At 37.5% G+C, this 22,295-nt stretch overlaps 1 protein-coding gene across 1 annotated transcript in view; it reads right to left on the reverse strand.

Moving 5' to 3' along the window:
• Positions 1 to 18,540, reverse strand: part of pde1cb (phosphodiesterase 1C, calmodulin-dependent b) — a 60,676-nt gene extending 42,136 nt beyond the window's left edge. Inside the window, exons 1-2 of the mRNA XM_086176231.1 lie at positions 18,053 to 18,540; positions 14,540 to 14,566 (exon numbers count right to left, since the gene is read on the reverse strand). Of these exons, the coding sequence (XP_086032357.1) occupies positions 14,540 to 14,566; positions 18,053 to 18,153 (128 nt within the window). The 5' untranslated portion in view covers positions 18,154 to 18,540. The remainder of the gene's footprint in view (positions 1 to 14,539; positions 14,567 to 18,052) is intronic.
• Between the last annotated feature and the right edge of the window lie 3,755 nt (positions 18,541 to 22,295).

Here is a 22,295-nt window from a genome sequence, read left to right on the forward strand (position 1 = left end):
AGGGCTGGGACACTCAAAATTGAAAGTTAGAAAGAACCTTTAACTACCCCATACATGAATCTTGCTAATTTCAATTATATCAGTTTGTGAAATAGTGCTTTGCCAATAGTCCCTCTATCCTGTCCTAGTTGGCTGTCTCGAGCTCTGTGATGAAAAAGAGGTCAAACTATTATTTAACCAATAGAGCTCAACCAAAATAGCCTGCCTAAAAAAATCATGTCAAAGTTCATTTTCATCAAGGATAAAGCAGTGAAAATAGGTTTCACATGTAAATAATGCAGAAAACATTTGAAAATGTATGATTGATTCGTATTTGTTAACATGCAAGAGGAAATTGATTAAAACTATTGAAATCTTGATTGCCGCTCAAATTAGCCATGAGAGTATGACCTTGTGTTCAAAGTGCTTAATTTACATAGATCTTTTAAAAAGGATAAAAATGTGATTGTCCAAGTCAAATTTGTTTGATGAAATGAGTATCAAATGAGGATTTTTGAAAATGAAATGCAAGCAAACAAAAATCAGCTAAAACATTCACACACCTTTACAGATTTACAACATATACCCATTCTATAATTACTTCAGATTACTGTGAACACGTTAAGCTTCTTGATTAAGCGTAGCCTTTAACCACAGATTAAAGTGGCTCCCCAACCAGGCGTTATATTAAGCCATCTCGCCCACATATTTAGCTGGCATCACACTGGTTGCCAGCAGTGGGTGTTCTCTTTGCCAAATTCTGCTGCTAGGCTAATAATTTGAACACGGCTCTTTGTTGTATTTGACAGTCCCATGAGAGTATTGAAAACTTGAACTTCGATACTATAAAAGCTAATCCCTGGTATATGAACATGCATCTTTGTGTCCTACGATACAACTTTGAGAGTGATTCCAAAACACTATTATGAATAGAAGACTCGAGAGAAAGTCAGTCGAGGTTGAAACACAAAGAATCAATAAATAATTTTTCAAAAACACATCACTAAATAGCTGGTTTGAGCAGTATGGTTCACAGATTTGAGTAGTGTGGATCATTATTATGACAGACAGGAACAAGGGGGCTTTCACGGATTTACTTGTACTGTATCAGGGTCCTAGTCTCAAGTGGTTCAGATAATCATATAGACATTAAATTATACCAAATGTAAAATTCCAAGAAAAGACCATGTTAATTGTGAGTACTGTAACACAAACCAAGGTGCATTAATGGGATGCAATTAAAAACAGTCTAGACGATGCAGTTAAGACCTTCTATACCCCCGAGATGTGGGTCCTGTTGGTAATAGTCACCCTATTTTCAATCATTTCAATATACCCTGGTCCTCTTGCACTCTTCCCCAATCATAAATATTACTTTGTTTGACTTTTTAGAGATTACATTGCATTGCCTAATTTACCTGTGACTGTGCTGTTGAATGACAAATTGTCCGTACACATGAAAGTGTAATTGTACAGATCGCTTACTTTGAATGTGTTTGCATAATCGGCATAATCGGCATATTTGCATTTGATTACCAGTAGATTTACTGGAAACCGTGGGTGGTTCGGTAAAAAGAATAACTAAAACACTGAGCTGTTGGTTTTTACCAAACTGGGAGTGCCATATAGCAGTTTGCCTTCCACTTGGCACAGCAAATGTTTTCTAACACATCATATATTTACATTGCTTAAAATGAATTAATACTCAGTAACTACATCTACGACCAACTGTTTCTTAGGCCTAGTATGACCCAAAAAATTGATATGCTGTTCTCTGCTCACTCTAAGCTCTGCAACATGCAGCTACACTTCTTGAAAATGCCAGAACTTCTTGATGGCTATTTATGAATAATGACTGCCCATGTCCACAATGCACCTTTTAACCTGGGGGAAAAAGCACAGGGAAAAGCAGAATCCGTAACTTCAACATCAAAAGAGCCTTATAGTATACAAGTGAAAGAAAGACACTTTAGTCCATTTTGTACCAGTATTTGATCAATATTAACCTAGTTTTGTGTCTGAATGAAATGATGTTGAGACCTGAGAAATGAAAACATGTGGGCTGTGAAAAGCAAGGGAAAATAAAATCAAACAGAAGTTAAAGATAATAATATCCCTGTGGCAAAAAACAACTAAGGGTTACTTGTGGCGGTCAGAAACAGACACAATCACAGATGCCATTGTGATGACCAAATGAAAGAGATGGGGCAGAGAAAATAGATCTTTCAACTGGATTATGGCTGATTCTAATTCAGACACCAACATAATAAATGATAGAGATTCCCATAGTAATGTCATTATATCAGTACCAAAATATTGCAAATACAATGACAGCAGGCAAACCAACACAGAATGTGGTACCTTCTTAAAATGAATTACTAAGATAGATCACTGAATGACTAAGTCAATATACAAATACACAGTATATGATTCAGATTGTTAAACTATCAAAAAAAAATATGGGAGATATAGAGATATATGAGAACATTTAATGTAGCTGCCGCAGTCTGCATCCTCACCCCCCACCATATACACTCAAAAAACAAAGAATAAATCAATAAAAGCTGAAAAGTGGTGTACTGCGGTGAATGATCACTGGCATGTCCTTCAACCTTCAACAGGCGAGGGCATTGGAGTGCAACTTCTATGGCCATGAGCCCTTCACACAATGTATGTACATCAAGAGAAGATCATGGAGCTATATACTGTATATATTTTTGATGCACTTCAACTCCATGAAGAACTAACCCTGAAGCTGAGACTGTTATTTAAGTGTCCTTGAATGACAGTGTGAACCACTAGGATGTGGTTGTCTATTGAATTCTAGCATTGCATTGCTCCCCAGGAGTTTGCAAACAAAATGTTTTCTTGTCAAACCTGCAGAACAGAATATAAATTTGCTCACGTATCATGTATGAGATCTGTATTAAACTTAATGGTCCTGTACATTAACATGTTGTTGAACCAGAAACAGAGGTGAACCACAGCAAAGGGCATCACTAATGACACTAGCAAAATAAAGGACAGCCCACGCTATCTGCACAAACATGGTTTGCATCCAATAAAACATATTGCTGGGTGTGTATGTGTGTGCATATTCATGAAGACAGATTTTCTTTGAAAACATGAGTTGTTGAACTGTCCTCAGGTCTATCAGTATTGAAGGTCTTACCCTATTGAAAAATATTATACTTGCTACTTTTTGTATCTTTTTCAGTACAAATCACTTATATAGTAAATCATCAGTGTGGTGGTTATTATTGGAAAATTTTATATTGATTTTGTGATGGGATAAGATGAAGTCTGTGGTGGACGTACAGCAGTGGGATTTCTCCTCTGGGAACTGTGAATAGATGCAGTGTTGGACAACTAAATAGAAAGGTGACTTTCCTGTTCTTGGTCCTTTAGTTTGATAGAAAAAAGAAATGAAATGAGCTTCCAATAAAAGTGTGTGTTGATTTACTAGTGGAACAAATATAACACAAAAAAATGATTCTGAAAAATGTGAGTGTATGTATTCGTGGTCCTTTCTGGTCTTGCTTGGAATCTGTATTTACTATAAGTTCTGTTAATACCAAATTGATTTAAAGGTATATTTATGAATTGTTGTGACATTTTAAACCAGTGTGTCCAAGTTGCAATTTTTGCTATTATGTCAGTACCACTTGCATTTCATAAATATCAAGTGAAATATTTGTGTTTTAGTGACTGTATATAAAAGTAATCTACATAAAAACAGCAATTCAGAAAAGGACCATCAGAATAATTACCAACACCGAATATAAAGACCACATAAATTAACTCTTTTTCAAGCAAACACTTTTAACATTTCAGGATCTGGTTATATTCAAAACAGCACAAATAATATACAAACCAAGAAATCACTTTCTACAAAAAATAAATGAATTGTTTGCAGAGAAAAAAAGAGGAAATCATTTAAGAGGGGAGACACATTTTAAAATGCCATTTGAAAAAGTAATTTTTTAAAAGTATATGAGTTTCAGCTTCAGGGGTGAAATTATGAAATAGTCTTGCAGATGAATTTAAGCAAGGTACAAATATAAAGCTGATTAAACTCATACACAAAACACACATTTTAAATAAATATGAGGATGAAGAGCAGCTGCTAAATCCAGGACTTTAGTGTGGGTGTCAAAAAACAAAAATATTGTGTTTGTGTCTTTTTGTTGGCTTCAACAACCCTCCCCCTCGCCATATTACTAGTTGTACTGCAGAAATACACTTCATTCAAATTTTATTTTCTGTAATGGATGTTTAGTCAATTGTGTTTCTTGAGAATTCTAATAAAATGATAGATAGCATATTTTTAGTTAGCTTCTATAAAATTGTGTTATTTCAGCATTTGTTTATTTATGCTCTCACATAGGCAGCCATTACGACTATATAAACCAAACACACAAACAGAGAGAGAGAAAGAGAGGAGACAGAGAGCGAGAGGTTTAATTAGACTTTGCAATCTTTTTTCCAAGTTGTAACGAAACATATTTCACTTCCCAATACAAAATAATTCATTGTTTATTGTTCATGACACAGCCAGGCACCAAGTTTCAGGCATAGCATCATTGATCAATACCTCTTTAGCCAAATGAATTCCACAGAGAAGTTGCAAAAATAAATAAGTCAGCAACTGCTTTTTCTGCAAACTGTACTGAATAACTATAAGTGTGTGACAAAGAAATGGCAAAAAAATCTATTGTATAAAGTATTGGGCTACCACAAAAGGCAAACCATAGCAAATCAATTTGAATCTGCATTGGCTCTAAAACTATATGACTTTATACACACACAAACACACACACACATATATATGTATATCCATCCATCTTCCCCCCACCCTTACTCGGAATTGGGTCGCAGGGGCAGCAGCCGGAGCAGTGAAGCCCAAACCCTCTCCCCGCAACATGGTCCAGCTCATGGGGGGATTCAAGGGCGTTCCCAGGCCAGCCTGGAGACATAGTGTCTCCAGCGTGTCCTGGGTCTTCCCCGTGATCTCCTCCCAGAAGGATATGCCTGGAATATCTTCCCCGGATGTGTCCAGGAGGCATACTGACTTCTCATCCTATCTCCGAGGGAGAGTCCGGCCACCCTACAGAGGAAACTCATTTTGGCCGCTTGGATCCACGATCTTGTTCTTTCAGTCGCTACCCACACCTCGTGACCATAGGTGAGGGAGGGAATGTAGATCGACCAGTAAATTGAGAGCTTCGCCTTTTTGCTCAGCTCCCTCTTCACCTCGACAGACCAGTACAGAGTCTGCATCCCTGCAGACGCCACACCGATCCGCCTGTCGCTCTCCCGCTTCATTCTTCCCTCACTTGTGAACAAAACCCCAAGATACTTGAACTCCTCCACTTGGGGCAGGACCTCTTCCCCAACCCGGAGTGGGTATTCCACCCATTTCCGGTTGAGCACCATGGTCTCGGATTTGGGGGTGCTGATCCTCATTCCGGCTGCTTCACACTCTGCTGCGAACCGCTCCAGTGAGAGCTGGAGATCATGGCCTGATGAAGCCAACAGAACCACATCATCTGTAAAAAGCAAAGACTCGATCCTGCGGCCACCAGATCTCACCACCCTGGCTGCGCCTAGAAATTCTGTCCATAAAAGTTATGAACAGTATCTGTGACAAAGGGCAGCCCTGGCGGAGTCCAACTCTCACCGGGAACTGGTCCGACTTACAACTGACAAAACGGACCAAGCTCCGACACCGATTATACAGGGACCGAACAGCCCGTATGACGGGGTTCAGTACCCCATACTCCCAGAGCACCCCCCACAGGGTTGCTCGCGGGACACGGTCGAATGCCTTCTCCAGGTCCATAAAACACAGGTAGACTGGTTGGGCAAACTCCAATGCCTCCTCAGGAACCCTACCAAGGGTATAGAGCTGGTCTACTGTTCCACAACCAGGACGAAAACCGCACTGCTCCTCCTGGATCAGAGGTCCAACAACCCCGCGAACCCTCTTCTCCAGCAACCCTGAATAGACCTTACCAGGGAGGTTGGCAGCGCGCACACACACACACACACACACACACACACACACACACACACACACACACACACACACGTATACAGACTTTTCTGTTCCAAATCCTGCAGATATTTCCCTGCCAAATTCTTCATTCAGTCCTCTCTCCTTTAAACTTAAACTATTCACAGTTTGGTTAAAAATGATGAAACATATTGAGCTCTTGAGCTCTTTGTTGAAGTGAGTCATCTTACTGTTTGCACCAAATGTTATGCAAGTAACACTAAGACAATATAACCTAAAGTCTGAGGCCTTATGTTTTGGTCAATACCAGAGTTATAAGTCAAAGTTGTTATAAATGTGAATGAAAATCAAGTCCAATTCAGTTAGAATCATTCAGTTAGCTCATGGTGCAGGTTCCAGAAATTCACTTGCTAACAGAAAAATATGGAATTACATTTTTATTTGTATATTAAAGTGAGTTGCCTATGGATAGGACAGGATAGGATAGAACTTTATCGATCTCTTGGGAGACTGGAGAGGGAAATTATAGAAGCTTTGCAACCTTATTCATCACATTGGAAACCCAAGACAGACTCCAAATAATCCATTTCGTAGGGTCTTAATTTTGTGGTTTCCTTATTTTCATCTTCAGCCCACTACTCTTATCTTGTTACCAAAATTTTCATGAAATGGTCCTTGGCATTATTTATCTTTTGTCATTATAGCTAGTTATATATTATATTTATTTAGTGTATTATATTTGACTATGGTATACCGTATAAGCAACATCCCTCCAAGAGTGAAATAACTGAGTTACTGTGAGATGAATGATGTTAGATGACAGATAGCTCATTGAACAACAAAAATATTCACACAGATGGCTTGCAGGCATCTCTCATGAATAAATACATTCAGTGTAGTAAACGTTAGATTAGAGGATGCTCATAGTATTTCTTTTAAAAGCCACAGACTGTGACCGATTATTGGCAACTCAAAATCAATAAATACAGATACACAAAAAAATAAATTAAAAAAAAAAATCACATTTCTCCCCTATCTTTCTGTGACCTGCCGCCTATGTCCAGGGGTAATATCTTTTACACAAACTACTAGCAAGCATGAGACAATGGGCTGGATGGGAAGGGGGTGAGGGGGTCTTAAAAAAAGGAAAAAAGAAAACAGATTAAACTGACAATTGGGGACCATATATTGTATGCGGGAAAGCATGTGGCAGTAAGGTTCTCTGTTAAACTGTCATTTAGGCTTGGCAAGTCCCAACAAAAGCAGTACATTAAGCGCAATAATGCTAGTTAAGAGGCTGAAAATTATCAGTAAAGATATAAATACGGGTCATATGTGTACTGTATTGCTTATTTCATATCTAAATATGTATTACTATGACTATTATAATCAGGATATTTACTGTATGAAAATCATACATTCTCATTATCACTGTATATGGTAATGCACAGTAATAAGTTTTAACAGTTTAAAAGCAATGTTGGAGAAAATGCTGGATCACATTTTTTGGATCATACTTTTTAAATTATAATTTATCCCAACAGTGTTCAAAAGAAGAAATATTATATTTTAAGGGAGCACACTGACTACATTAGTTCATTGATAAGAGATTGAATGACTTGATGCATTTTCATATTGCTTGAAACCAGTATATTGCCGGATACAATAAATTCAAGTAACGAACATCTATTGAGTTAAGGAGTATATACTGTAGATGGCTAAACTGAGAGGCATATCTTATCACCTGTCTGGCTCAGACAAAGACCGAGTCATGAACCCACAGTTACCGCAAAAGACAGAAAAACCTAAAGTTAAAAAAAAAGTGGGGAAAGGAAAATATGATCAGTTGAGGACAATACAAGTTACAATTAACCCAAGCTTGGAGGTTCTTGTGAGCTTGGCTTTACCCCACAAATCATCCAGCAGTGGGGACAAGATGAAAAGGGGGAGAAGGAAGGGAAAAAAGGCTGAAGAAAGTAATAGACTAGAAGAAGTGAATGACCTTGCTATAACCACAAAGTATTAGTGCATAGTCCAGCCGATTTTAGAACGCTTTCATACCAGTGTTACACTTCAATTGCTTATTCTGTTGGACGAAAGGTCTCAGATAGCTGTGTAAATATCATAGGGAAATCAGATTGATTCTGTGTAGTACAGAGTCCTCTGCAAGCCAAATGTGAATGAGTAAATATGTACAGTACTTTGAAGGGCCTGTGAATAAAAAAGGGCTATATAAATTAAGTACATTTATAATTTCACTATAATGCAAATAAAAAAGGGACTAAAAAGAGACAAATGACTTTAATGCTTTATGTATAGCACACTTCATACACACACATATAAACATGGAACTAAATAAAAGCAAGAACTCCACAACTTATTGCCAAAAACAATTATTGAAAGAACAGCAAGTCATTCAAGGCTGAAATTGAGGTCTTGAGCCCACTCAGCTTGTCTGTTGTCAATCTAAACTCAACCCCTCCACCCAGACTAAAATGAAGAGCATTGCCCAGTGTTTTACATCTGCTCCTCTGACCCCACTATCTCTGATCGCATTTTTACTACATAAAAGCCCAAGAGGCAACGGAAAAATGGTATTTCATGTCAAGAAAAGCAAAAGTCAAAATAAACTTTTATTGTGATATAAACTTTAATGAAAAATTACAATTATTTGAATGATCAGACAATCATTGCTAATGTGGTGACTTGTAATAAAAAGTAATGTTTAAAATGACCTTTAGTTGTACTGAGTGAGAATGATGTGATATCTGTTGTAGAGGTTATTTCTAATTGGTCAATACTGAGCATCGTTTCTTAAGTTCTCTTTCATTCTGCTCTTTGTTTCTCACAAACAAATCATTGTTTAATGAGATCATGACATTTGTTCAGGTATCCAGCCAATCCAAATCGGAGACTAAAAGCGTACTGCATCGTTCCTCCAAATGAATCATCACCAGTAAATAGCTACGATGGCTGCCAGAGCTGAGCACCAGAAATGAGAAAAAGATGCTCAGGTAACATCCAATGGGCCTATCTTAAAAGGCAACCAATACCTAGAAGATTTTTTCTCTGTGATTACTAACATTCCCCGGAGTTGAAGAACCGGTTCTTTGTTATTCATTGTTCTTTCTATTGGGATTTACTAAACTACATTGAAAAACACAAACATGTAAAGTTACATATTCTTGTCTAGTATAAATCAAAGTGCACAAATGTTTATTTTTCTTAGTAAAGTCTTAAATATCTTCTTCATATGTTGTTGGGTTTTTCTAAGCGGACTAATTTAACAGAGGCCATGACTTCAATGATGCTCACTGGTGTTTTCCATTCTCACAGTTAGGATTTATAAGTCAATCATTTAATGTGGCCGGATCTCTTGCCTGTAACAGAAAAATTGTAGTTAGTCTTACAGATTATGAAATGCCTTTTTTAAACTCCATCAGATCATTGTATGTTTGTTAAAGATTATGAATTTATGCCAAACATTATCGAGTTAAAAATAGGTTATATTATGTGAAAATACAAATGATAAAATAATTAGAAAAATTCGAGTGAAGAGACATTGTGAGCTTATAGTCTTTCTATGGATTTCATCCTGTTGCAAACTTGATTTCCTGAGAATAAATGAGATGATTAAACCTATACTTTATCTAATTACCCTTTATTATTACAAAAATGTAAAGCTATGACTGATTTGCAAGGAAGTTTTAGGATCGTTTATGGTCAACATCTCCAAAACACAGCACTTTTCCATAATTTATGTATCTATGCCATTTGAGTTGTGCTTGTTCTGAAAAGACTTTGAAACCTGAATACTGACATGACATACAATACAGACAAGCTTGACAACATAAAGTGGCTAAATCTGAATGCAAAACCCTTATATGCTATTCAGGAAACAAGGTAAAATTATATTTATGTCATGGAGACTTGACCCATCTAAAGGCAAAATAAATTGCCAATCTTGTGACCTTGTACATAATAAATGACAGTAATTGGTTGTGTGATTTTGGTTTGATGATCTATGGATTTTTGGTCAACCAAAGAGGAAGTATTGGTGCATCCTTCTTTAAGAGGATTACAACCAATTACTCAGTGTCAATTGTGAAGCTCAGTATTCATTCAGGAAGAAACACATTTTTAATTCCCTCACAGAAACGGCTGCTTACAGCAATAGGCCAATAACAGCATTTAAAATGAGAGCAGAATTTGAACTTTAAGGGGGTTAACAAACCATGTTTTCCATAGTAATGCAAAAACAAATATTTTGGGCGACCTAGGGTAAAAGTCAAATCAAGCTAAGATAATAAATATTACAATAAATAAATAAATAATGAATAAAATATTGAATATTATCAAATGATTAACCCTCTCAGGCTCAAATTAAGTTGTAGTTGCAGGAAAAATCTGATATTTGGCTGTCGCAAATCTGCAACATCTGCCTGGAGAAGGTTAAAAGAATAGGACAGAAACAAGAAGAAAATTATGCATTCTTCTATACTCTCTTGACAGCTTTAAGATGTTTAGGAGAGTGACTATAAATGTTCAAAAGTTCTCTTTGCATGTACTGGACATACAGAGGAATCTCACATCTTCTCAATTCCTCTGCATGTCCAGTACATTTTTATCTATTGTGACATATCCTTTTAGAAAGCCCTGTATTAAATCTACATTAACTTTTTCCTTCACTTGTAGTAAACAACTTTAGTATAGCAGTCAAACCCATTAACTGGGCCCCACGACTTTCTGAATCGGTTTCATTCCCATTGTTTTTGAAGAGAACTTTTCAGCAAGGCACCAAATGATCAGTGCATCTTTAGTATTATAATTGCTTTGCCAAAGACAAGTCTCCTGCTAATCAAGTTTTAATATAACCTCATCACAGACCTACCGCACAGGAGACACCCTCCTGTCACTGTTATCTTTCTTGGTAGAACCAGGAAGCCATTATTTCCTAATGAGTAAGCCACAATACACTGTAATGCTCTCCAGTTTGAATAGCTGATGGATTTAATTATATTTTTAATGCAGAATTGCAAATAATGTACTAATAGAGTAGGACACAACCGAAATCTCAGGTGTTGAATACTACCGCACTCTGTTCGGATGATACACATGAAGGATCTGTTATGTGCTGACATAGATGAACACAAGATGAGCTGGGAAAACAAAAAACATTTTTCCTCAGTCATTCAAAGTGCCAAGAAGGACCATTTTCAGGGGGAGGGTGTTTAAACGAGCTGGCTAGAATAACACCACAGGTAAAACCCCATATCAGTGAGTGCCAGCCTCATTTCTACCAAAGGCTCTGAAAAAGCAATTCCCTCTTCCATTCAACTGTTTATGGCAAGATGATGAGGCTGCAGCACGAGCTGGAACCAAATTATTAAAATTTGTTTTGAAACAGGTTTTGTACTGCAGAGTTGAAAGCAAAGATGAGTCCATTCAGACGATAAAAGTGCAAAAAAAAAAAATCATCAGCGTGGCATTTGCATGCGCATGACAAAAATAACGGATCGAGGTAAGATAAGTAACAGAAAGAAAGAGCAAAAGAGAAATAGAGAGCGAGAGAGAGAGAGATTCACAAGTTGTTAGAGTAAAACCGAGTAAGTGTCTGACTTCTCTGGTTAGGGACTAAGAACCACAGATGTGTTTGGTGGGACTTTTTCAAACTTCAGCTGATTCTGTTAGTACCTTCACTCCTCATGACCTAATGACATTCCATATCTGGGGAATTGTTTTACATTGTGAGGAGATGGAAGGGAGCTGTCCATAGAAGACAGATCTTGAACAAAAATCCTAACTTTCTTTTCATTATCACATCCATCTCTTTTAAATGCATCTCCCAGATTTCCCCTTTCTACCACCTCTTCACTGTAAACGGGCTATTCTATCTTTCCATCTGCATGTGTGAGGGGTTGTCCTGGTGTGTCAGTAATGACAATGTCCCAGTGTTCCTTTCTGCCAATTAGCTCAGCCGTAATTACACAGACACACATGGAGCTGTCAATCACCTGGCTCCTCCACACAGGAACTCACCCACCCAGCAGAGCAAGAGAGAGAGTGAGAGAGACCGTAACAGAAAGATTCAGTTTCCAACAGCTAGCTCTACACCACGCAAAACAACCACAGACTGTGCCAATAAGTAGCATGAAGAGATATTTGTTCAATTACTCTGACTGTGCAATCCCACAATTCAGAAGAAAATGCCAAGAAAGTGCATTGCAACAGTGCTTTGGCAGCCTTGATTTGTATTGCATCAATTTCCCATTTTTTGTACCGAAAAGTGTTGCCTTTTTTATTGCTTTATTTTGCTGTCATTTAGAAGATGTATATGTTCATGGCCCATTTGCCGCACAAATTCAAGTTAAGACAGCCAAGCAAATGTAATCACATATGAAAAATTCTTTTTGGCACATACATACTCTACAAGGTAAACTGACATATACACTAATATCAGCACTTCGCCATGATATACTTAAACCATTTGATCAAATTGCCAAGCCTTTATCCATCCATCCATCCTGCATATCTGGGACCGGGTTGCACCCAGACTTCCCAGCCACTTGGTGCAGCTCTTACAGGGACATCCCGAGGCATCCCCAGGCCAGCTTAGAGACATAGTCCCTCCAGCATGTGCTGGGTCTTCCCGGGCGTTGGACATACCCAGAACCCCTCACTAGGTAGGCATCGAGAAGGCATGCTAACCAGATGCCTGTATCACCTCATATGACTATAATCTAGGTGGAGGAGCAGGGACTCTACTTTGAGCCCTTCCTAGGTGGCCAAACTCCTCACCCTATCTCTAAGGGAGAGCCTGAGCACCCCGTGCAGAAAACTCATTTCAGTCGGTTGGATACGTGACCTTGTTCGGTCGCGATCCACAACATGTGACCAAAGGTGAGGGTAGGAACATGGATCTACCAGTAAATTGAGTTTCACCTTGGCTCAGCCTCTACTTCACCAAGACAGACCGGTGCAGAATCCACATCACTGCTGATGGTGCACCGACTGGTCTTCTTCCATCTTTCCCTCACTTGTGAACAAGACCCAGGGGACTTTTAGTATCCGGAGTGTGCACCCACTTCCGACTGAGAACTATGGCCTCGGTTTTGGAGGTGCTTCTCCTCCTTCCGACTGCTTCACATTCGGCTGCTTCATCGAGAGTTGGAGATCACAGTAGGATGAAGCCAACAAAACTATAGTACATCATCCCCCATGAGCAAGACCAAATCCTGAGGTCACCAAACCGGATCCCCTCAACATCTTGGCTGCGGCTAGAAATTCTATCCAGAAGAGTTATGATAAGAGTCGGTGACAAAGGACAGCCATGGCGAAGGCCAACGCTCACCGTAAACAAATCGGACTTACAAAACCAGTCTTAATTTTTTTATGAAACAAGTTTTTTCTTTTAACTTTTAGAGGTTATTTTCATGAAAAAGTATAATCAGATACTCCTCTTTATACTTAAAGCACTGACCTTGGCTTAGCTTTAGATAACTATGTACATGATCATGTTCAGTGAATGTAACAAGCTCATGTGTCAATCGTTCAGTGAATAAAACTTCATTATGATGAAGAAATGTGACAGAGCAAAAAAAATTCTGCATATTCCGGAAAGGTTCAAGCCTAGAATTTGATTTAATTAAGGCCAGAATATAAAACTTTTGCACTGAAGACATATTTGATACACACACAACTCCTAAATTCCTTCTACCTTGCTGCATTAATCAACTTTACAAAATTGCAGGAAATAAAAAAAAACATTTAATCACTATGCAAGTGATAAAAAGTAAGTATTAGATTATATTAAACATTTCACTGTTTTACAGATTGTCTAGGGTGCTAGAGCCAGAAATATATATTCTTCACCAGCATAAGTAATCACCGCAGAGCCAAAAAGAATAATAGAACTGACATATCAATGCAGAAACAACCTTAACAAATGATACTTACATTTCTATTAACCATGCATTCAGTTGTATTAATTACTGCTTGATTTAGTGCTTGTAACTACCTACTCCCTTGAGTATCTCAAAATACTAAATAAATGAATGCTCCAGACTAAAGTGGATAATATTGCACAAAGTTTATGCATCAAGCTTAAGTCTCCATTTTGCAAAACACATACCTCCTCGTACCTTCTACCCAGACTTGAACGCTCTATCGGGAAATTACTTCAAGCATAAACGTGTAACAAAGAGTATTGAACTTATCAAGTTGTGACCAAAAACTGCTCCTAATAATACAGTCAGCAAGTAAGTAGGTAAGAATAACATGAAGTCATTGTGACAAAATGACAATTTTTATTCAAAATGCATTTCATTATAGTTACAAAATGTTTTATAAGGTGACCGAAAAATGACGAGGCAAAAAATGCAGCAGTAGGTCATGCACTAGGTCAGGGTATGCAGGAGAGTAAGGGCTGATGAGTAAAGGAACCGAGAAACAAGGGGAAAGTGTGATGAATTAGAGATTAACAGTAAGGATAGGATGGACAAAGTAGATGCGGAGGCAGTCCATGGTCCCAGCATCAAGCCTTACCTCTGGGACGTCTTCTTATACTTCCGCCTGCCAGGGAAAGAAAATATACAGGATATTATTGAGATATACATATACTGTTGACCAAGTTTTAAGACAGAATTATAAAAAATATTGTACGATTCGCAGCATGCAAAAACAAGGAGAAATGAGCACATGACTTTGCTTTTCATACAAATGAAAAAATGACATGTGAACTAAGATAAAACCATGGCAAATAATAGTATCTTGGGATGTTGTTCAGTATGGTCCTCTCCATCCAATACTATTACACAAATTGCTTCCAAAAAACATTGGAGGTCATTTTAAGACATTATTTAGATATTATTACCTTTGTTACCTTTGCAGATCAATCCTTCTCAGACAACAGTGTATACTATCCCTCATGTAACCAAGCAGATCCCCAGCAAAATAAGAAGTACTACGACTTTACTGAAATAGTTAATAATCTGGCAGCATTTTCATTTATTCTTTTCAATTTGGGGGGAAATATTAATGTATTCTTTTCTGATGATTACACGTTTTTGTTTATTACACTTATCTATTTTTTCTGATTTTTGGTAGCTTCTGTTGAATTTTAATGAAATTTATTCTTTTTTTTCCTCTGGTTTTTGGAAAGAGGTGCAAATCTACCTATACGGCTTTAGGTTGTTTGATAACATTCTGTCATATCCTGCCTGGCTCAACGCAGCAAGAGACTCCAACTTCAAACACCAACAAATGAAATATTGTGGGAGGGGGGCATTACAAACATAAGCAAACAATATGGAAAAAAAATACATTAAGCTCCAGAATTTACAAAAATAATAAAAATGTTATTATTACTTTCTCTTTCCATGTGGATAGCATTGCAGTCTCAGGAATTGTTTTTTCAATTAGTACATTTAAAAAAACAATAAAACTCAAAATTGCTTATGAAAAAATCTGAAGCAAATAAATAACATTGTTTATACACTCACGCATAAACCACTTGACAGCCCACATACTCACTGAAAATACACCTACTATCAGTTACCCTGACATTTTGCCTGAAACACACAAACAACTCCAGGAAGACTGGAGAGCAGATTTTATTTATATACCATAATTCATATATATATACATGCACACACACACACACACACACACACACACACACACACACACACACACACACATACACACACAAATATAGAATTACTGTGTATCAGACAGACAGATAGCAGGATGGAAAGAAGAATGGTTCCACTGCCATTCAATCATATGCAGGGGTAGATTTAAAATTCCAGTCAGGGAGTATCATAGCACTTAGCTTGATTTGTTTCTTGATTGTTCTGTGTATCAATCTTTGTAGAGCTTGTTGAAAAAGTGCAAGCTAAGAATTTTGTCGGTAATGAAACATAAGGAACTCCCTCAGGATTGAGAAAGAATTGTCTCATGACTAAATAAATCATCTGAGGGTCTCTAAAGGGGCCATTAAGCAATTTCAGCTTTATTCATACCAAGTACCACTCCAATGGTTATGTTAAAGTGAGCTTGAAGTTTCAAGGAATAGGCAAATGACACTTAAAGACCAGAGGTGATATTTGCAGTAAAAGAACTGTAATGATAAGGCCTAAAAGGACAAAACTACTGATATTTCTTAGACGCCAATGCTTTACCTCTCCTTTGCCCTCCCCCGACAAGCCTGTTTTACATCTACAAGTGTGTCAACATTACAACTTCTAATTAGATGGTTTTAATGCAGCGTCCTCTGTATAATGAGGATGCGAGTTGAAAAAGAGTCATGACCATTTCAGGAATTATAATAACTGCAAATGTGCTGTGATGTTATTGAACAAAACATTACCTGGCAAAATATATCTTTGGAGAATTTCTGTGGGCAGTAATCTTTTTTCCTTCTTGTTTTTACAGGCACCAAGTCCTTATAAAAATCAAACGGCTACATTGACTTTCTTTGGGCCAGTAAAGTTACCCATCCCTTAAGGGCTACCTCTGTGATGAACTGTTGATCAAGCAATTAAATTATTCATTGATTTCCATTAACCAGTGGGTGACAGAGGGGTTGGTCTGTCGTAGTGATGTAAATTATTCATGGAAGTCCATTGAAATCCATTCACTGATGCAAAAACATAAAGGGGCAATTTGTCAGTTGTTAGTAATAAAACACAACATGCTGTTCATGCCTTGATCAGTGGTTGTCACCAGGCTTTATAATGCATAACTGACTATTGAGCAAAGGGAAAACTGTCCAAAGCCAACGCTTGGGTGATTAGTGTACTCTGTGGAATATCCGGTGCCACAGTGTTCTGATAGCCATCCAGCTCACACTCACACCAATCATTCTCCTGCCAAACAAATCTCCTATGTAAGCTGACAGTACATACATAAAATGTCCCCAAGCCACAATACATATTCAAAAACACAACCGATCTGTTTTTCACAAGCTCTCTGGTCATCCTCTCCTGTACCACACACAAATCCAGATTTTAAGAATATAACACATATTGTATGAAGATTCCATATTTTTGGGTGCTGCCAGTTGGAGAAATGTATGGCTTATGAAATTGAAATAAACTATTGAAAAATAAGCACACAGAATGTAGCAGATGATGCTACTGAGGGAAAACTGCAGTATATCAAGCTTCTTACACAGAAAAAAGAGGCAGTTTCTAATCATAGAATAAAAGATATACTATGAAGTAGGGAAACCCTAAAAATAAGTCAGACACATGTGGAATTCAGTGGTAAACAAAGAAACAAAGCCAAATTGATGAATAGAAAAAAAAATCAAATAAAACTGAGGTTTACCCTCACATATATTTTTAAGTACTTTCGATTCTAATTTACTACTTCTTTAAATAAATAATAGCTAAACGTGTATTTTTTTTTGGCAAAAATAACATAAGCTACCAGATAGTCATTTGAGATTTTAGGAATTTGTATAAGGTTAATTTGGTATTATTATATCAGTAAGGTCATCACATTGCAACACACAGGAGTGGTTAAAATGATCATGATTTTTTTTTTTTTTTTTTTTTTAAACATTACGTCTGGATACTTGTTTTTTTGTAATTCCAAGATGAATTGCATGAACATGTAGCCAGGGGGAAAAAGCGGGAGATCAAAATGAACATAGAAAAAGACAGACATTTCCTCAACCTCATTGCATTACCCGGGTATATGCAATCCCCTAGTGCCATAATCTAACAACACAATCTTTTAAGCTAAAGTGACAAAGATCTCATTGTTTCTGCTCAGCCTGCCTTCTGTATTATGTTAAAATCAAGGTGATGCTCCTCTTTGATAGCTTGGTTCTCATAGTTCGAAAATGGTCAACACATTCCATGTCATGTAGTGCAAGGTGCACAAAAGTATATAGTTTCTATAATGCTAGATAATAATCCCATCCTTAACTAAAGGTAACAAGTTGAGGTTATACATAAGCATTATTCAATTTTACACACAGACATGTACATGCACTAAGTCACACACACAGACACACTTGTTGAAAACAGTAAGAGTAGATATACTTACAGTCCTCGGAGTCTGAGCCAAATCTTTTCAATTTGTTCTGGCTGGAGGTACTTCAGGGCCGTGCTTTCAAACTCCTCGATCTCTTTGGTGGGAGACTCCATACTAAAGGCTCTGACTGATGGATATGCCAACAGGAGATAAAAAAGTTTAATCCTTCTTAAACGGGAGCAGTAGAAGCAGAGTGCGACTGCGATATATTAGATCTCAGGTTGCAAACCAAGGTTTCTTCCCCTCTTCATTCACATTTGCAGTCACAGTTGCGACAAATGAGCCATCATCCTTCCTTTCTTCTTCTGTTCTATCTCCACTCTTCTTTAAATTATCGTATGTGTGACTGCAACTCAGTCTCTAGTACGGTGATCAGGCAGCTCTGGCAGTCATGAAACAGCCCAAGAGTGACTCTTTCCTTTCTCCCTCTCTGCCTCTCTCACTCGTTCACTTCTTTCCTGTGTGAGCACAGGGGTCCTGGAGCCGTGCCATGCTCTCCCAGCAACAACGGGATGCAAACGGCAGTGCAGCGCAATCCGGGATTAACGGTCACTGTCGAGCTCTCCACAGAAGTGGGAGGGAGGAGTAACACCAGCAGTCAAACAGTGGGAGGAGTCCAGGCTGATAACGAGAAACCATATTCTGTTTCATCCACTGGAAATGAGGGGCAGCGAGTATGGATAGAAAAGAGAGAGACCTTTCCAGGAGTCTATGAATGTCCTGTAGTACAATAAGATATTTATCCTCAAAAATAGAATAAACCAACAGGGCCAGGTGTTTCCTATGTCGTCTTTCAGAGATACCTTGTCATAGAGCTGTAGTGGTTGTCAGGAATGCAGCATAAAGATAAATGGAGAAAAGGCAGACTTCAACGGAATAGACAAATATGCCAGAAAATACCGATGCTTTAGGGATAATCATGTATTTATCTGCAAATGTAGATAATACATTTGCCGGGCAGCTTATTAAGTGACGGGCAAAGCAGGATTGAATAGTGTGCAGACAGCACACTGACACTGATTTGACTGAGATTACACTGATCCAATGAGAGCAGGACATTTCACATTTCAGTCCACCACAAATACAACTAATGCAATACAGAACAATTTCATCCTCCTCCACCCACTGTACAGCATGGCATTGAAGAGATGTCCATCTGTGGCTTCATGAGCAAAATTTTAATTCATTCACGAATCATTTTGACTTGCAACTGGCAGTCCATTGTGTATTTTTTTAAATTTAAGCCATTTACGGTGAAAAATTTTATTTTCAGCTTCTTTCTATACACAACCCCCATTGCATTTTAAAGACAACAGTCATATAACTGTTATTTACTCTTTCAACTGTATGTCAATAGTTGAGCCAGAATATCACATAACACATTTTAGAGTTACAGCCTTTTGACACATGATCCAACATTTTCAGAGGCTCAAAAATAATTGGACATTTAAATGGACAAGCAGCTTCACAGCCAGTTGTAGCCTGTTCCCTTAATATTCAAAGACAGATTAACCTTATAACCTACTGTGGATCCCGGGTATTAAAAATGCCATTGGTAGTAGCTGGTTGCTGTTCAACTGAACCGTCAACGTATCAGTGCACTGAATTGCACTGAAAAGCTGAAAAAAATATGATTGTGATAGCTATGGCGAAGATTTGGCTATGGACAAATATTTTTTGTATATTCCTAAAAACTAGTAGTAAATAAGAATGCACTTGCCATTCCAGCAACACAATATCTTGACTCCAGCAGATGATCAAAAAAGCCTATTATGAAAAAATAACTGTCAAATAATCTAACCAACTCAATGGTCTGTAGAGGATGAGGTTACATAATTTGTGACAGTATACAATCAAATACATGTCATGAATATATAGTGGGTTTTCAACACAATGGAACCGGATACTTCTCTCTTGTAATACGGGCTGTATTTGCTGTTCAGATTTAGCAAAATCTCCATAAAAAAAAAGTTCTTTGCCTTGTAATGCCTTGCATTGCAGTTAAATCTAAAATATTCTATGGAAGCTACTGAATACTGCAGCATTTTGTATGTATTCCCGCACATATGACGCCAGATATCCTTAATACATTTTTTCCTTGCCCTGTTGGTTTCTGAAAGTCTATTAAAGACCCGCATGGACAGAGCGCTCCATCCTCTCATTTTTCACTAGTCCAAAACTTGCAAGGATGACTAAACCCCATGCTTTCTCTAAGAACCCCAGCACACTTTCAGGTCTTTCAATTACTTGATGCAGGATGCAGAGATAATGTCAGGGTGCCACCTCAAAGAGGCTCCTGCTTTCATCTGCTGAGATGGGTCCTCTGTGAGGCGGGAGGAGAAAGGTTTGCCTGAGTGCCACGAAGCCTGCTGATGTACACTTCAAAGACACACTTGTCTTTCTCTCAGTCTGTATTTTGACTTTCGGTTTCTATCTTATTCTTTACAAAATGCACTATTTATCACAGATTTTCTCAATTTTATTGTAGAGGTATGCAGAACCTCGGGAGACGCTGAGCCACATCAAATTTGATAGGTCAACTAGAGGGAAAAGTACAACAGTAATTTCCAATATCAGTGCTTGCTTTGCTTTTGTTTGCAGGTTTTTTCACCCCAGGGAACAAATCCATCATGTCATTTCGATGTATTATTATAACTCTTAACAAGGTTGAGAAATGAACTCGGAATTTCAGCTGTTAAAGTATTTGGGGTGGCGTGGCGAAGGAGGCAGAGCAATTTTCTTTTGAACCAAACATTCCTGGTTCGATTCCTGGCTCTTCTAAGAGTGTTGCTCATGGTTCATCCTGGACTTCTTCACAGGGATTAATAAAGGATAAATTACTATTAAGTAGAAGTGAACATAAAAAGGACACTACGAAACTGAAACAACAAGCTGCAGTATATCTATGCATTTCATTTTACAGTCCGAAACCAAGACATAGATCTGGTATTAATATTTATCATGAGTTGTGAAATGTCTAAAATGGGCTACATCATCAATAAGCAGTATGCACACAATAATTGAATGACTAAATTAATTAAAATTAGATATCTCATTGAGAAATTGATGATGCTCAAAAAATTGTCTGCCCTTTCACTTCATCTCTCTTTTATGACATTTGACGACTCGCGTTGTAATATTTCGCACAATGTCAAAACACCAGGCTCTAAAAGCTAACTAGGGTGTCAAAATGAAACTTCGAAACATCTTACAGTCATAGAGAAAAAAAAAATTCTCTGATGCATAAAATAGCACTCTCAAGAAAGAAGCTTTGTTGAGAGAAAACTTCCCTGCAGCCTTTGCAACCAAGGAGTCTAAGAATACTTTAATTACATTGCCTACTGATGAATGAAACACCTTGCGGGAAAAAGCAGCATGGCAAGTGTAGCAACATGGCTAATTTGTAACATTGCACTGTGAGAGGGCATGAAACAATGTTGATAACATGATGAAATGTTCTTTGCTTTTGGCTCTTTTTCAAATTTTATTTTAGCGATGTCAAGGAATCTCAGTAAATACTGAGAGAAATGCTTGCTTTACAAGATGTTATACTAGATAAAATTCACTACTCAGGAAGACAAATTTCATAACAGTGTAAATAAGGCAATAAAAATACATCTGGATATGAATAAATGGTTTGCTTTAATTACTTCTTAAAAATAATATATCGAAATAATATATTGATGGCTGGAATGCAAAACCTCCTATCTGAAAAAAAAACTGTTTTCAGGAAATGAAAAAAACATTTCATTTGATAATAGTATGGTCTTTGTTAAAGATATTCAAGAATATTCTATTGTTCACGGACTATATTTCTATATTATAATTTAAAAATACATAGCATGTATTTTCACCACTGATAATGCAGATAAGTGTTTTTTCTTAATTTTTTCTGCTTCATTGTGCACATAGGAGTTTTGTCATGTGACATTTATGTCAAAAGAAAGGGCGGGATTATCTTGCAGATAGACTGAAAATGTGGAGCCATCCCATTTCACACCATTCAATGCAAAAACCCAAAATCGAAAAATTTGCAGATAGGAGGTTTTGCATTCTAGCCATCAACAGGACAGAAGTGTTTGTGAGGGCTTTCACAAAAGTTCATCATATAAAACTGGTGGAGCAACACAAGTGTCATCCAAATTTGTTATTGTCCCATATAATTACATTCAAAACATGCCCCATACTGCTCACAAAAAAAAAATCAAACAAAACATCAATAAATAAATAATAGAACTTTTGATTCCAATCAATC

The sequence above is a fragment of the Fistularia commersonii genome, chromosome 28 (genome assembly GCF_037954325.1).
Source record: "Fistularia commersonii isolate RoL2024-O1a breed Wild chromosome 28, RoL_Fcom_v1.0, whole genome shotgun sequence".
NCBI classification, from domain to species: domain Eukaryota; kingdom Metazoa; phylum Chordata; class Actinopteri; order Syngnathiformes; family Fistulariidae; genus Fistularia; species Fistularia commersonii.